The sequence below is a fragment of the Solea solea genome, chromosome 16, assembly GCF_958295425.1.
Source record: "Solea solea chromosome 16, fSolSol10.1, whole genome shotgun sequence".
Taxonomy (NCBI): Eukaryota; Metazoa; Chordata; class Actinopteri; order Pleuronectiformes; family Soleidae; genus Solea; species Solea solea.
This window is the reverse complement of record NC_081149.1, coordinates 7,899,917-7,918,164: the sequence shown is the minus strand read 5'-3', so window position 1 is coordinate 7,918,164 and position 18,248 is coordinate 7,899,917. Positions and strand designations below refer to the sequence as shown.

Here is an 18,248-nt window from a genome sequence, read left to right as displayed (position 1 = left end):
ATGCACGCGGTCCTGGAAATGCAAACGATAGAAGTGCATATTCATAGATGAAAATAGTCCTCATCTGCTCTAATAACACCGCAGGGTGCCTTCTTTGGATTTCTTTGAGCGTCTCGACGCTGGAGAGGGACCGTCTGGTTTAGAGGGTTTATTATGCAAGCTCCAAAAGCTTGGGGGGGGGGGGGGGAATTTTGAATAAATAAATCATGATAAATGCTTTTTCTTAAAGTGGCAATCTCAAAGTTTTTCGGCCCGACTGGTTTTGTGACACCTATACTTACTGCAGGTAACACAATTACAAATGTGGTTTAATACCAAGGGTTGCAGAGTTTCATAAAGGCAGCGCACACTGCGCAGCATACAGCAGGACACGGGGAGCGGCGTTTCAGCCTGTCGCCTGCAGCTCTTCAGCTAACGGCTCACTGTGGATACTCCTCCTTGTTTCATTACTCCTGGAAATGTCTCATACTGAGCCACTCACGGAAAATGCCACGGAACGAGCGGTGAGCGCGGCGTTAAGTGCTGGGTTCACTGACAAACATAATGCAGGTGAAGGAACTTTAGGGTTTAAGTTTGAAGGGACCGTCACTATGGTGACACTGTCGGCCTGTTTGTTAGCTGCATTATCAAAAATAATAGTAATAATAATGAAGATCTAATAACAAAATTGACAAATACAAGGATTTTTCTTCAGTATTTTCTTACATTTCATAAAGATCTTAGTGGACATTCTGATACATTGAATACTTTATCAGGTATGCATGACGCCTGATCAAGTGGCAAGAGTGGCACTTGCTGCTGTAGCCCTTCTACCTTAGCGTTCCACATGTGCATGCAGAGAAAGTCTTCTAAATTGTTTTGTCGTGATTTGTCATTTGGAGACAAAAGGAAACAGGAATTCAGTCTGATCGTTCTCTGCTGGCATCAACAAGGCATTTTCTCTCAGAGATGTTTTCTCTTTTTCTCTGGACAATCCTCTCTAAACCGCAGAGATGTTTGTGCTTAACAATCTCAAGAGATCAGCAGTTTTGAAATACTCAGACCAGCTCATCTCACCCTTTTCTCCCCGTTCTGCTGCTCAGTTTTTACACCACCAGCTTGTTTTGACCATATCTACACGTCGGAATATCTACTTCTGCCATTTGTTTGGCTGGTTCGATATCTCCCTTGACGAGCAGATAAACGGGTGTGCCTAATAAAGTGGCCAGTAAATGCATGTAAATTTGATTTTCAGGAAACTCAATGAAAGGTTTCATGAGAGGTTCACGTCCCCATAATCCCAGTTACTACCTCAACGGGCAAACAGTTCAGAATGCCCCTTTAAATGCAAGACTCGCGCGTCTTATTAGTGCAGCCGAGTTGAATTCCTGTGACACGGCCCTGCTGACTCTGAGGATGACATACGTGAGTGAGCGGACGGAAAGAAAGAGGGAGTGAAGTGTGGAAAAAAAGAGGAATTGTTAAGAAAACATCAAAGGGATGGCTGCACATCAAGAAAAAAAACAACCTTAAAGTGGAAGTTGTGACTCCGGGATAGTGAGACTCTGAAGGTGTTCAGACTCAGTGTGACAAAGGGCAGTATGGTGCTTACTTTGATTGAATCAATTGCTTTGTGTAAGTAGCTGCTGGTGCTGTGGCCTCCCCAGGGTGAGAGCGAGGTCTGCAGAGAGTGAACCAATCCAGCCAGCCTTGACCGGAGAGCAGGGAGTATTAACAGAGCAATGCATCATAGCTGCGGCGACCAAGTTATGTGAAGCAGACTGCATTTATTGACTGATTGATTGATTGTCTCGATTGATGAAAAGTCCAGAGACAACAGACAGACGCACAGCGAGTTATGCAAAATTTAAAAACCAAACAAAAACATAATAAGAAATGGAATAAAGAGAAGATTAATGGGTTATGTTGTGATTTCATTGCATTGACTTCAGGAGCATTTCATCTTCATCACAAGCATCTGCCTCGTTTGTCCTTCTGATAACAAGCGTTATACTTCAGGTTACAACACATTTCACGTTCAAGTTAAGCACACACAGTAATTGCTTAGTCATTTACCTGGTCATGTATGAAGCTCTCTTTTTTTTTTTTGTCTGTGGCAGCAAATTCGGTCTGACATTGACATTGTTCCGGCAGCAGTGCTTTTATTTAACACGCCATTAATCTCTAATGACAGAAGACCACGCCGCAGCAGATGTTTGTGAACAAATCTCTGCTCAGTCTTCCGCCGCCGAGCTTCGCCATCATTGACACGAATTACTTGGATAAAACGGACGAGGTCAGAGTTAACAGACATGACTGGGGAATTTTGAGACCATTTTGTGTTTGTTTGTTTGTTTTTATGCACACAGGATCTCTGGTATTTGTAGAACATGGATTCACTTGTCAAATTATGCTAAAACCACCGATAGTGCACCGCATTGGAGTGCGTGGTCATCAGTATGCTAATGTTTAACTATGCAGTGAAACAATCCAATTATTGGACAGCCGGCACTGTACATCAGCTCCCTTATTGAATATGTTTGCAATTAATGAACGCAGACTTAACAAAAAAAGAAAGAAAACTTGAGTAAATTAACACTTTGGTAAACTGTCAGTCAGAATATGGACAAATAAGAAGATGAGCTCATGTTAAAGGATTATTTTACTATATGTCAATAATTTTTCCTCTTTTTTTCCCTCTCTTATAAAGCAGCACGACAGTGTTGAAAGAACTAATACAAAGCACTTCATGGCCTTAACCATTGAAATTGATTTTTTTCTTCTTTTTTTTTTTTAACTGAACGCTGGTGAGTGGGTGTGAGGGCAAGAAACTGCAGGAAAGTAAAGGGAGAAGAAACAGGCAGAGGTTACCCTTATGTCTCATGAGGTAAGGACACTTAACTCATCACATGCATTGCAATAGTCAACACGGTTTCCATATCAGCTCTGAAAACAAGAGGAATAAATCATCTCCTTTTCACAAATATAAATATATTTTTATGTTCAATATGTACAATAATGATTTTTCCATCGTGAACATTAGTATTGAAGGGAGAGAAAGAAAAAAAAGCATGTCAGTAAACTCTTGCTAATGGGTACAGACACTGCGAAGACAGCCATGACCGATTGGTGTGCTCAAGCATTATCTCCCTCTCTCTCTCTATCTCCCCCTCTCTGAAAGACAAAGCAGGACGACAGTATAGTTTTTGTGAGAAGGCTGGTGGTGTGGCTGCGGCGTGCCGTTTAGCGGTTCTGCTAGTCCCGAGAGCTGCGAGATTCACTGTCGATCTCCAGCTCCCATTCAAAGTTCTGGCCGGTCATTTGGTAGAACATCATGTTAAAGGGTTTGTAGAACTTTTGCAGCCGCCGAATCACGTCCGGGTCAATTTTCGGGTGAGTTCTCCCTTTAGATTTGCCAAGGCATCTGGGAGTGCTGCTGTCCTCCGGCTTCTTCAAGCAGGGGAACCCTTTTGTTTTGTTGAAGTAAAAGTGTTTGTCCGTGACGATGCGCTTCAGTCCCAGGAAGTCTTGCACTTTGGCCATCTCGCCTGCAGGGTCCACGATCAGCCTCTCCCCGCTAACAAAGTGCATTTGGGAGAGAGGGAAATACTGCATCCAGGTCTCCAGGTGGAGAGCATATATTCCAATACGCAGCGCGCTCCATGAGGCGTCTATAAGACCCAGCGTCCGGTTCTTAAAAGCCAGAACCTCAAAAGTGGGGATCTCGGGTTTCTTGGACAAAGTCTGTGTGTAGTCTGAAATGGCTCTGGTGACTGGATTACGCACCACAATAATTAGCTTGATGTCCCTGGCCATGGAGTGGATGCGCTTTGGGGCATGGTTAGTCACAAAGTAGCTGGGCGTCTTCTCCATGGTGATCTGGCCCTCCAGCGTCGAAGGCATCAGGTCCCTGCGAACACAAACAGCAGAGAGACAAAAGAGCGGCTTAGTGCTGTGCTACTGTGCTACACCTCGCACCTCGCCGTGCAAGCGAGGCACCCAAGGACACACCGCAGGCATATGTGCTACATTTATTAGAGCGGTACATTATTTGAAATTACAAGTGAAAATAACGGTTATTATTGCTGGACATTATGTTGCGGGGAGAAACATACAGCTAATTACATCCACGGACTAATATGCAAGAGATAAAAGAAAGGAGATGAAACGGCAGGCAAGCAAGTGTGCTCATTGCTTAATTGACTCCATCTGTGTTTCTCCAGGAGCTGTTTTGGAACTTTAATAATGAGTTCACTGCATATCATTAATACCAGGGTGCCTGGGGTATTGTTTTGTCATACATTTATTATGCATGCTATGCTCACACTCTGTGCAGGCGGTTTTATCCCTAATGCACATGCACTTCCCCTGCAATGGGTGTAGGCAGCTCCTTTTCTTCTCCCTTTACAGTTAGGGGCAGTTCATTTAAGGGAGCAGTGATTAATTATCAGATTCAAGGTGATAATATGTAGTACAATAGAAATGTCCCCGATGTGAGGAATATATCTTGTGGGGGAACTGGAGAGTCATTTGCCATCGCTACAAATATCGCCCTGTTTCTGAGAATGAGTCGTAAGATATGACGGCGCAGAGGCGAGTACATTACAGGCACAGACGCATGTCTTGTTTCTACAGTTTCTATTTTGGAATCGGTAATAAAGCATAGCCTTAGCCGCAAGCAAATCCTTATCAAATGTTTACACTGATGTTCATTGCCATCCGTGCTGTTTTCTTTGTTTGCAGGCGATGCGATTCAGTGCTAAATTGGTACATTAAATCCTCTGCGAGACATGTCGTTCATTTAACTACTAACAAATACGAGCTCAGGAGCTCCACAATAAAATATAAAGAGAAGCAGAATCAAAGCGCACCGACTGTTTATTTCCTGCCAAATGAAGTAATGTTTGCTTCAAAATAAACATATGAAACAGCCACACGGATATTCTTCGAATGAGTTGCGGAAAAATTCCCCTTAATTCTTGAATCAAAGCTGCTTCCGTCTTCCTGCAATTTTTCTGCCCTGCACCGTGAACCCACAGTTGTAACGATATAGTCACATCAATCATTTGCATCTTGGACATATTCTAAATTAACTGCACTCCAGCAAAGAATCCAATTTACTGTGCAAAACATAAGAGCTGTTCCACACATATCGACCACCCTCACACATGCAAGCACCCATGGATGCTGGGCTGAAAGTCTCACAAGTGGCCTGGTAATTGCATCTCAGTAACAGTATTGCCTTCCTGATGGGTAATTTCCCCCTGGATTATGTTTGTCTCTTGACAGTATAGACCTGTGGTTACTTCACAGGCCTGTAATGGGATATTAAACATATCTACAGATAGCATGGCGACTAGACAGAGTATTCATTTTCATTATATTCCATCAATTTCTGCACTTTCTGCCTCATTGTAATGAATGGCTAAAGATCTGTGTAACCTTTCAAGGACTTCAGCTGTCTGCCACTTAACTCCAAAGTGGAGTAGGAGGTCTGTGGGTGCAACAGCATCATGTTTGGTAATAATAAAAAAAAAAAACACCACAGCAAATCACCTTGAAACAACTAATATCCTACTTTATGGGCAGCATCTCACTGTTAATGTGCTTTGTATCTTTGGAGCATATCCAATTGACAGGACAGATGTTCAAGGTTACTTATTTGAGGGTGCGCACATAACAAGCTATTGCCCCCATCGGGCTCAATAATCATATATTTAATTATAAAACAATGATCCTTTGCTATAGGGGGGGGTTTTGATTGGGATCAGTCATGGACCATGTACATCAGAAATCTCTGTGGCATGTCGGCAAAATAAAAATCAAAATGCCGCTGATAAACCATCACATTTCTCCATGCATAACAAATGACTCCTCTGGCCTTGCAGTCTAGTGGAGCTGCAGAAAACAAGTTAACTCGCTTTTGTTTTTCTCCACATCAGCTGCTCAGCTCAACTCAGGTCATTCAGGTGGGTAAGCAAATAAAATCTGCGGTCCTAAAGAGGCCCCGGCAAACCATCTGCTGTTTACTGCGCTGCTTTCTGGCATTTCGACACACGTCCAAAGCTCTATTTACATAGCGAGCATAAGTGTGGAGACACAGGCGCTTCATGCTTGGAGTAACTGTTAATGATTTCTAACACAAGGCGTGCTGCGGTATATGTGCAGACAAGAGAATCGTTGAATTGAGTGCTCCAGCAAATTATAAAACAAGTATTAACAGCAAGTCGTGCGTGAACATGACTGTGATTCTCCATTGCCCTGAATGCATTTTCATTACCGTCAAATAATAAAAAAAAACACGGACAAAAGCTAGATCCATTAAGTGTAGATAATACATTTATCCAAACCAGAGAAATATGTAATGACACACCACCACCACCACCAACAGGGCCTATAATTTGGGAAGGAAGTTCATTTCACACCCACTCTGCACAAAATTCACATCCAAAAAAAATGCCCGGGCTGATTTATTTTTATTTTTCATTCAGTGCATGCACAACACCAAATCACAGCAAATCTTTGTTTGTTAAGACAGAAACTCATCTTCACAGATAATCATAACTCTTCATGCCAAGTGCACTGGACCATGCTCAGACATTCAACGCAATGTTTCATAATGCTCCGTCAAACTGGTGCAGGGGGAATATTTTGAGGCATGATGAGGTGAGGGATCACACTAATTTACATCCGCAGATACTAATAGGTCCAAGCTGTTTCTGGAGGAATTAAGTTCCTCCAGAGAAGCTGACTTGCTTCAAATAAACTCTGGCAGAGAAATAAAAGCTCCCCCCAGTCTCTCATTTGGATTGATCACGGCTCAGCTGCAGAGTATCAATCCGCCGAGCTTCCTCCATGTCATGTCAAATACAATCAATTATTCTAAAGGAGTCCACTCATAATAAGCTCCAGAGAACACAATCTGAAGACAGCCCAGCCGCAGTGGTACTGACTCTAAATATTTCCTTTAAAATGATAATTTGACGCTGAAAACTGAATTATTGAAATGTCTTCAGTCAGGATTGAGACAACTTCTGGATCAGTGAGAAATAATAATAAAAAAGGCCAAGACACAAAGTTGACCTCCGAGACGGTACAATGGCAGGAGCTAACCACAACATCATCTCACATCACCACTTTTTTCAGCTGACTTGAGCCAAAAATGTTGTGCTGAACACACTTCAAAAGAATTGAACCACTGACCTTCTAAGTAAGTGTATCGCGTGCATACAAAACTCTCCTGATTAGCAAAGAGTGAAGACCGGTGAAAAACGCTGCACTTGCACACACTGCATCGACTACAGCCGTCGAGCAACCGGCACAGTACATACAGTACTGTGATATCTTAATAATATCTTAATATTATTTTTTTTACCATTTGTTTGGGAGTAGTTTCTCTCATTGATTGACACCAACACTGATTCAATACGCTGAATCAGCCATGACCGACAAGGACGTGGTGATTGGTCATTGACTGCCCAACTGCCAACAATCCAAGGCATAATAGAACAGAAGAGAATACAATAGGAGCCTTTATTGTCATTGTATACTCCTTTTTATGTAATGAAATCGCAAAGGTGTTTTAAAAACACAATCACAGCACGCAGACATGCTGCCGTCTTCACAGCAAGAGTGTCTCTGTATAAATACTGTGTAAAGGAGTGGCTTAATTCATAAGGTGAAAGATTTGTCATGGTTGATGACCAATGACAAAACACCACGGACTCACTAACCATTTGTTAACTGCAATTATTTCTGTCAGGTAAGAACAGGAAGAAGACTTTAATGGCAATTCGTGGTGCTTAATGACAAATGAGCATCGCCAATGATAGCCGCAGTGATTCGGCGACGAGGTGCGACGCAAAGGACACGCCACACTGATGAGACACACTGATTAGGCTCCGAGACGACCTGACGGTGGAGCAGGTTAGTTCTGGCTTTACCTCTCACAGCAGACGAATTGCAGCGCTACTCAGAGTCCAAATGCAAATATAATATTGGTGGAGGGTTTTGAACAGCGAGTCACTCAGGACATGAAGTGAGAGACGTGTGGTCAGCTTTGCAATGAATAATCAAATGACTACACTCCAAGTGACCAGGCTGTGATTGCAGCAGCACAAAGAACACAACCACCAGTTCGCTGAGCAGTGGATATAAAATGAAAAAAATATATATATAAACAGAAGAAGGAAAATAAAAAAAAATCAATAGGTCAAATGAGTCATTCTGTAGTCTGTTCATAACAAGGGCATGTGTACATGTTTGGCGCACACACACACAAACATGCAAACAAAAAACAAATCCAAGCCTACAGGGCAGAGTGAAGGGTCCACACAGGTCTGTTGTGGAGTGGGAGGCATGGTTTGTCACAGTGAAGGTGCAAGTTTTAGTGGAAAAACAAATACAGAGTGTGCTGCCCTTCTCCATGATCAGATCAGGTTCCAGTAATGGAGGAGAGGTTGGTTTGTTTTTGTTTTTCTCCATCTCAAGCTGACCTTTTGGCCTGAGAGTAGTGAACATATCCTATAAGTGAGCTTTCCTAGGAAAATAAATTGTGGAGTTATATAATATACTTAGACCTGCGGTAGGTTATAGTTCTTTTCTTTGTTTTTGCTGCATGTCGTCATTTAGAAAATAATCCCAGGAAGCAACAGCATGTGACATCAGTCTGCGCAACTTTCAACTTTTAGATTTAATATCTAAATAACACTAGTTTTAACATTTATTTTCCAGTGACTGTTATTTATCTTTTACTGGCTGTTCTGTTCCCATTTTTGCATTTGTCACTTGTCGACCTGACATTTCGCTGCTGGAACAAGTGAATTTTCCCATCGTGGAGTCAATTATGTCTAATCTAATCATGACCTAATGCATTTGTGCCTCCACAATTCTCAAGTCCTACTCTCCTGTATAGTAGAGATGGGAGACATGGCTTAGAAATGATATCTTGATATTTTCAGGCTGTGTCTTGACATACGAGATGTGTCTCGATACAAAGCCTGACACACTTTGCTCTCGCAAATTTATGATCAACATTAAATACTTAAAATACTGTTGTAGAAACAATGAAATTCCCTTTAAATATGGTAAAATTCTGAAGAACGGATTTATGCATCTGAGTGCTTCAAGCCTGCTCCTGTTCAGCCATGATGAATGCCTCTGTCCTGTGCCTTCTCCAGCCAGTTGTACTATTTTTCAATATATGCCACTTCTTCAATGTGATGCTGGAACATGCCATGTAGGGGCCTGTCCTTCCATGTTTGTCCATGTTCTCTGCTGGGATTCAGCTGCCTGAGGCATTCACTTAGCAGGTTGACACTCACTAGTCCTCGGCCTCCTTCCTCCTGCTCAGTGTATCACCTCAGGGTGCTGGACTGGGTGGAATACATGCATAGTGAGGACCTTCCCTGTTTTGTCTTGATGTCAGAACAACAACAACAGAAGCCTTCTTCGGGTTTGGGTCAGGGTAGGTAAGTACTCTCTCAGGCTCCAGTCTGATTGGCTACAAAAATGTGGCACCAGGCATCTTCATCCACCTCTTATCCTCCACATGAGGGTCACGTGGGGTGCTGGTGCCAATTCCAGCAGACATAGGGTGAAAGGCTGGGTACACCCTGCAGTCCATGGAGACATACAACCATCCACTCTCACACTCACACCCACAGCGGTCAATTTGTCCGATGTGCCTAATACCAGCCATGTGCTATAGTCCATGGCTAGAACTCATAATACACAAGCTTCCCTGTGGTTAACACCAACAAACATTAGAGGTTGTGGAAGGATCGCAGTTTGCTTACACAAAAGAATAACCTGATTAGGTCTCATCATAGATCATCGAGATGAATCACATCCTCTCACCTTCACAATCTCACCTTGAAATGTCTGGCATCTGGTGGCTGGTGGGATATTTGCCAAATGTTCTTCACATGAAGTCATTAATCAACATTACTTTTGTTGACACCTCCTGAGTTCAGTTAGTTTAACTGACAAGCAAACCATGTCTGCATGGCAAGAGGAAGAAAAAAAAAAACAAAAACGACAACAACAACAGAGTGAAATTAATTAAAAACACAACCCTGCCTCTCCCCTCAAACACAAGCCCATTATAATGTATACCTGCAGTACTGCAGGACTGCGGGCCTTCACGGCAGAGCCGAGGACAGAAATGACAGCTGGTCCTGATCAAAACCTGATTCCCCACTCACTTCCTGAGATCCCCCGAAGACTGTGCCACTTCCAACAGTGGGTAAAGCCAGGTAGTATTCTCCCTACAGTGCCAGACTGCAGAGTCGAGATCTGAAGATGTGTTCAAATGCCCTTTGGAAATAAAACATCATGAAATAAAGCCTGGCGATGAGAGACACAGTGAGGATGTTTGGATTGCTGCATCATCCTCCATAATTAGCCTATAACAGTTTATATGAGCCTGAAAGTTGGTCTATTTTCAACCGTTGTAAAGTCCGTGGAGAGAAGTGATGCAATCTAATCTCAAATCAAAGACTCAAAGGATATAGCTGTTTTCCACTTCAGTGTCTCTAGTTTTAATGCTTACTATAAAAAAAGTGCCGATTTTCCCCTCACAAACCTTAAATACACAGTACAGACATTAAACCTAAAATAATACTCTGTCATAATGGCTCATCTGTCCTCGACCACAAAAACAACAACAACAACAGTCCACAGCTCCTCTAAAAACAGATGATTAGCTTCTTTTATTGCCATTTGCTTGTTTGTGTTTTTGCCTTTGGATGTGCTGATGAGAGCACTTCAGGCTACACTCTTTCAATTTCATCATATTTGCCCTCAATAGTCTGGTACTGATGTTGCCACGACACAAACAAACATGCAGTTGTGACGTGCAACAGCAAGTGCACACAGTGTATGTAGAAATAAGGGGTCGCCAACAAATGCAGAAAAAAATAAAAACATGAAACCCAACAAAATAACTTTGCGTTGCTTATTGTGTCGTGCCAGTTTACAGGACAATTCAAAAATATGGAACATTGCACCGTCTTCTTCTACATTAAATAGGGACGCTTTTCATCCATCTCTGCGTTTTCCATAATTGGAAGTCACACCTGAATACGTCAAGAGTCAAAGGCTAAAATTTACATCCTGAAAATGTTGCAGATCCGGCTCAGTTGAGCAGAACCAATTAAAATGACAGTTTGAACATGATAAATTTCCTTGCCTTCTTCAGGATCCTGTCATTTCATTTGACACTGACCACTGACAAAACTGCACTTGTTGGACCGCAACACATGACACGGCATTTTGCACAAATTCCCCCGTCATTGCTCATCAAAGACTTCACGTGATATGACATGTTTGTCAGGTTCTGATGAAGCACACTTCAACTGTTGACGGGATTCGCCTCAGGTACCTGCAACAGTGTGTAATTTTCAGAACGAGAGAGCTTTCCCAACATTTGACAGCTTCAACTTCCAGTCTCACTCCATGCACCTCGTCATATAATGGCTGAAACAAATAGAATTTAACAGCGATTCATTCTCGACCACTTATCCTTTAAAAGGTCATAGGGAGCTGGAGCCAATTCATTGCGGGCAAGAGACAGAGCAAACCCTGGACAGGTCTCCGGGATACAGAGACAACCATTCACACCTTAGTGCAACAAAAGCGGACACTGCTGATAACTCCAGTTGTCGTGTCTTTGGACTGTTGAAGCAGGAGTCTCTGGACAAAATACAGACAAGCGGAGATCGTGGAACACAAAAGACAGCAATTGAACAGAGATTTGACCCAAGAAGATTCCGACCGCATCACTGTGCCCTATAGAATAAACTGGGCCGGATTACATCAATTGTATATATGTATGTATGATTTATTTTTCTACAATAGGACTATTACCATTTTAAATAAGCATGCCAGCATTCTGATGTGTTAAGATGTTAGAGAGAGATATACACATCTGAATTTTGTAAATTGGATTTGTGTCAAATTTAAACTGGAGCCAAATTAACAATCTAGATTAAATTTGGTCTGATCCTGCATACACATACCAAATTCGTTAAAATCTGATGAGATTTCTATACACTTTTGGCCGATATAAGAGGTAGAGATTTCTTCAAAATTTGAAGAATTGTTTTGTTATCAGTGGGTGGATACATACTCACCCACCCGTTACAAAAATGTATATTGATTTGTCAAAAACTGAAGTCTTACAGATAAACCCACGCCAATGAAAATATAATCTCCTCGGAATGTAAAATATTGTATTCAGTATCTCACTCTTACTGTTACAGACTCAGTTCAACATCTGTATGAACCTTTTCAAGAGATTACCCATCGCAGTATATTTTGCTCCTTTTTTGAGGCAATTCATTACAGAGCTGGAGGTCAGTGTGACACACACTGAGGAGGAGGCTGTGCAAACTCTCTCCTCTTTATGTGAGACATTATATTGCTCATTTTCACAGTAACACAGACAGAGCTCCAATCAGGCGAGCGACGGCAGAAAAGTTTTTACTCCTGCCATTTCTCACATTTCAGAAATTGGCAATATTTGAACACTGTTAGGAAATGTCAAATTTGATCTTTGTCTCGCTCAGGAACAGTAATGATATCACAGGGTTTTTTTTCTCCCTCCACATTTTGTCTTCCCTGACTTATGCTGGCATTTTATGGTAAATGGTCTTTTACTGCATGTTTCTTGGCTTGAGGACCAGTCAACGATGATTTACACTAGGTTTTTTTTCCATTCACTCACACTCATACGGCATTATGACACATCATTCATACCCATTCGCATGCTGCCGGCACAGCCGTCTGCATGGAGCAACTTTAACGGGGTTAAGTGACTTGCCCAGTGACACATAAGCATGTCGACTTGTGGAGCCGGTGGTCGAACTCACAACCCTCCAGTTGAAGAGTGACTCACTACCACTGATCCCAGACGACCCTGTAAAATCCCATTTGTTACTCACTCACATTTTCATAGCTGGGAGGAAAGCGTATACATTTGCAAAGCAAAACGTAACTGATAGTTTACAAAGGCCACTTGCTTGTAGACCGTTAATCTGAGAAACGTCAAAACAGAGGCTTAACGCAAGAAAAACAACATGTCGAGCAAATTAAATTTAATGGCGAGCGCAAGGGTCTGTAATTTTTTCTTCATGAAACACTTTATTATTAGGATTTTTTTTATCTTCTTCAAATCTGTAAAATGAAGGAATAAAAGCCAGTAGTCCAAACAATAAACACACTAACGTCACTAACTGAGCTGCTCTTGCAGCATGTTTACAACAAGCTACAGAGGCATATGTCGTTGGAGCACAAATGACAGCTGGATGTTACAGAGTGAGTCACAGAAAAATGGGAGAGTTTGCTCAGCCAAACTTCCCAGTGTTCCCTCCAGAGTCCAGTCAGTAATGATTACTTTTACATAATGTTTGAACATATTGTTATTGTGTCTGACATCAACTGGTTTACACATGACATGGTACCAACTACCCCATAAAAACAAAACAAAAAAAAAGGTCTGCGACATATTAGGTCACCTAAAAAAACCTTGAAAGGCGGCATATCACCATCTTGCATAGCGGAGTCAGACATAGAATCGATTCCCTGCTATTGTTTGTAGACTGGGACAAGGAGAGTACTCAAATTAAACGGTCTAGTTGTGCTCAAAAAAGTAGTTCAACTGTGCATGGAAGCGCACTGTAGTTGACATTTGGTTCCGATTGATTGCTTCTTCGCAGTTAAGGAGGACTCAAATGTATGCGGTGGAGGCGTCGACTAAAAAAAACCCCACTTCTCATCCACTTTGAATGAGGCGACGTCGACTCTTGCTGAGCTGTATGCTTCACTCTGCTCCATGTGACAAAAGTGAGAAATGTTCTCCACAACTCTGGCCAACCAAATCCCATTGTGCAAATATTGCAACACAGGCACTGGCTTATCCCATGTATACAATAATTACAATCAGCACACTTCTTGTTTTCATGTGACAGTGGACCCCACACATCCACACGACGTCACATGAGGGTCGAAAGGTGAGTTACACCCTGGACAGATCGCCAGTTCATCGCAGGGCAGACGAACATCATTCAGACACTTTAGGCCAGTGGTCTCAAAGTTGCGGCCTGGGGGCCACATGTGGCCCTTCAATTGATTTCATGTGGCCCTCCAAAAAATATCTATTAATATCTAAAAAAAAAAAATTTAATTAGTAGATTAATTTTGGTTTATAAATATTGTATTTTTTATTGTGAATATTGTTCCATATTAAAACAAGCACTTATATTTTGAAATGATCCAATCCAACTTTATTTATAAAGCACTTTTAAACAAACACAGTGGACCAAATTGCTGTACAGAATAATGGATAAAAGACAGAAAAGCTCACTCGAGGCAATAGAGTACATATAAAAAAAGGAATCAATGCGGCATATTGATATGTCATTTTCATTTTCGACTGACCAGACGAGACAATCAGTGGCCCACAGGTCATTTGAGTCTGAGACCCCTGCTTTAGGCAATTTAGAGTGTTCACTTAACCTCAGCATGTTTTTGGACATGTGGAAACCCACGGAGAAAACCCACCCACACACACACACAGGGAGACAATACAAACTCCACACAGAACACAAACCCGCAGCGTGCACCACCGTGCGGCCCGCTCGCCTGTCCACCCGCTCACCATCAACTGTTAAAATGACACTTTTATGACACAAGAATTAACAAAGACATTCGTATTTTAATCACATTTCTGTGTGTCTGTCAAAGACAAGTGCTTACACTGTCTCCGGTTTCAAGCTCAGCGGGGATTTCACAGGGAACAGAGTGTGTGGGAGTGCTGTTCTTTTTAATATGATTACAAAAAACAGAGACAATAAAGATACTTTTCATTCGTTTGCACTAAAATATGTATGTAATGACAGCAAGTTTGGCTTTCTTGCCAACCTTTAACTCTGAATTTCAACTAATAGGCTGTGGAATACGTTCTAGTTAGATCTTCATTTGTACAGTCTTGAGGCTTCAGTTTAATGCTTGAGATCCTTAGTGGACTAATTGCTGTGGTTAAACATCCAACCTCAACAGTGATGAGAACTACGCCTGCAGCATCTCTTTATTCCTGAGCCATTGAAGACGAGCTGAGCTTTTGATTATCTGTGCCAAAACTATAGCTGACTGGTCTGGCAAGGAAAAAAAAAAAAAGCCTTGAAAGATTAAAAAGATTTACTCACGGATACTGTGTAACCATGTCATGCATCCATTATGATCATTAACACTAAATGGGCCTTTATCTGCACTGTCCCTTCCTGCTCTCCTCAGTTTAATTTGTTTCCTAATTGAATTATTGGGATGATTTAATGAAGGACTAATAACTGAATAATAAAAAAAAAAAAAACGTCATTGAATCATAATTCTAATACATTTGCACTGCAGGGCAATCTCCTGTATGTCAGCAGTGCTACACCACCGCATGGTGACTCATGTTTGACCCTTTTGTTTTAATGGGCACATGTGCAATAGCAGCACATTGACATTGTTTCCACTATTTAAATGGTGGCGCAACTTCAAGGTCTTTAAAATTAGCTTAAAAAAACACTATAGTCAGCATCTAAATGTGACAAGAAGTATTTTTATTCATTTATTGTTTCCCTGTGTTGTGAGGACTGAGCGTATTCTGCCTATTGTGTTTTTTTGTCACCTTCTTCAGGTGATTTCAGACAAATCCCAGTCATGTTTTGTTCAGTACTGCACACAAAACAATGGATAAAATCTGTATTACAATTTAAAAAAAGAAACTGTAATCCACGCTGAGCTCTGCATGTGCATGTTAATCTTTTTTGTTTTAAATGTCAAGGCCCTGTTTTGTTTTTCTTTTGAAGTACTCCATGTAGTTCTACACCCAAAGGATATTCCCCACTTGCTTACTGTATGCATGAGAATGTGTCCTCCAACAGACAAGGCAAGAAATCAAGGGTATCTTTAAAGAGATATTTATCTGTTCCCTGCCTTTACGTCAATGCAAAATTAGCTCTCACCAATGTTTATACAGTAAATGGACAAAAGGTGTGACAAGCAGGGCCGAGGCACCATAAATAGCCTTCAGCACTGTAGAAAAAAAAAGGAAATACTTTTACAGCTGCTGTGAAATCCATCACACCACTCATTGTTAAATATTAATGTTGGTTAAATAGATGGAAGCGGTTGGAAATGTGATGTCAGCTAAAATGTCTGTATGGCATTTATTAAGTGTCAAAACCTTGTGTGTGACGTCCGACGTCCATAGTAAGTGTTGCCAATCTCGTTTTAATTAGTGCTTACGTGACCAATCAGAGGAGAGAATTATCAGCTACTGTCTCCGCCTCCAAAGTCTCAAAATTCAGCTTGTTGAGCGAATGTGTTGAGCAGTCGAGAGCACACAAGGAAGCCTCAGTAAAATCACGTCTGCCCTGTTTTGTTCACTCTTTATGCAGAAAACATTAACAGATGAACGTCATGCAGGAAGAGATTTGATATCGCAAACACAATTTGTTACAGAACACTTTTTGTAAACTATAGGATTGTCTTATTGTTATTGTTGTAAATGTCTCTTCCTTCAAAAAACACAGCACATGATAATGCCAATGTCAGAAAAGTATAAATTGCATCCATCTGTTGTTCTAGGATATTATGCATTCACTCCCTGCAGACTTTACATATAAAAACAAACAAACACTAACTGATTCTGTGACCAATGTGCAGGGGACAGAATCCTAAACATATGGTAAGAATGATGAGTTCAACTGTTATCAGAAGAGCATCTTTAGCCAGAGTGCACTCGATGAAATGACCAAAACACACGGACATTTTAGACTTGAAAAATGAGCTATTGATTTTTTACAAATAATCTCCTTTTTCAATTGGTTTCTATTATTAGGAACGCCGCTCATGAACCTCTGCGACCTCCAACCTTGTCTTGGCCCAGTGTACCAGTTTATTGATTACACCCAGAACGCTGCCGCGGATCACAGTGCACAATTATTAACAATGCACCCTTGAATCCTCGGCGTAGGTGAGTGCACTCAGGTTTACACACATACTGTAGTGGTTTCTGTAATATGGATGGAGGGCTGAACTGCAATTCACTTTACCCGTTTCTGTGTTCCAACAGCCACTACGGGCTCGATGGAGCTTTTACTTATAGTATGGCAACAAAATGAACTGTTACACAATAAATTACTGATGAACGCTTCGGTAATGTATTTGTCTGAAAAGTGACTGAGCTGCTAAATATCAATTTACTAAAAGGCATCCTTCACATGCCAGCCATTTGTGAAGGAAGTGTCACAGTGGAAATGAGCTGCTGCTGCTGCTGCTGCTGCTGCTGGATTTACAGCGATTTGAACTGTTGTTCATTTGACAGAGTGCAAACAGCTACAGTACAATAACAACCTATACAGTCAATCAAACGTGGCAAATTAATAGAACTATTCACATGTGGTTGCAAGTCATTATTTGGCAAAATACATGACTTATGCAAAGATATGATCTACAGTAGATGTGTAAAGATATTTGTGCCATAACATCTGGATGCAAAAGAAAATGCTGCTGAGAACGTTATAATCATGCAGACAAGGTCTAAGCTGCTCCATTACGGGCTAAGCTGACCTATCAGTGGGGCTTTTGCTAATCCAAATTGTGCTTTAGCTGGCAGAGATTGCTCAATTCAGACAGTCTGCCGGGAGGCTGAATGGCCCAAAAAAAAGCTAAAATATTGAAGTTCACCTGCCACATAAGCTATCATCTGTAGTATATTTATCTGCCGTCATCCTATGTGCACAAAAGCCGAGCTCTGTTTTCAGTTAGAAAAGCTCATTTCCGTGGCAGATTTTCCATTTGCTTACCATATAAATGTCAGCTACGGCCAGTTCAGAGTGCCTTAAGCATGTTTTCATTTGACACCAGCTTAATGGCCTCGGCTGCCATTCTTTCATCACGCTTAAATGAGCTGAGTGACAGTTATATTTACTGCTGCAGACAGCACAAAGCACAGAGGTCTTGATTTTTTGGAAGAATTTCTGCTTCTTTTTTTTAAATGGTAGAAGTACCTGAATGTTTTCTTGCATGTCTGACAAAGAAGACTCTGTTTTTTTAGGGTGTCATTTTGTTGAGGTACGGATTGGCACACAATTCAGCATTGTCTCTCGTTTTTCTCGAGGGTCTGTCCCGCCTGTGGCTTTTTCTTGGACATAATGTAGACATGAGGTCAAGTGAGCTGTGTTATTCCAACCGCTGCTGTGACTGCAGCTGATATCAGC

The 18,248-nt window shown here is 41.5% G+C and overlaps 1 protein-coding gene across 1 annotated transcript in view; it reads right to left on the bottom strand.

The window, feature by feature from the left end:
- Window positions 1-3,234: 3,234 nt before the first annotated feature.
- The window catches only part of hs3st4 (heparan sulfate (glucosamine) 3-O-sulfotransferase 4), a 105,177-nt gene continuing 90,163 nt past the window's right edge, over window positions 3,235-18,248 (bottom strand). The window contains exon 2 of the mRNA XM_058653563.1: window positions 3,235-3,889. Within this exon, the coding sequence (XP_058509546.1) occupies window positions 3,235-3,889 (655 nt within the window). The remainder of the gene's footprint in view (window positions 3,890-18,248) is intronic.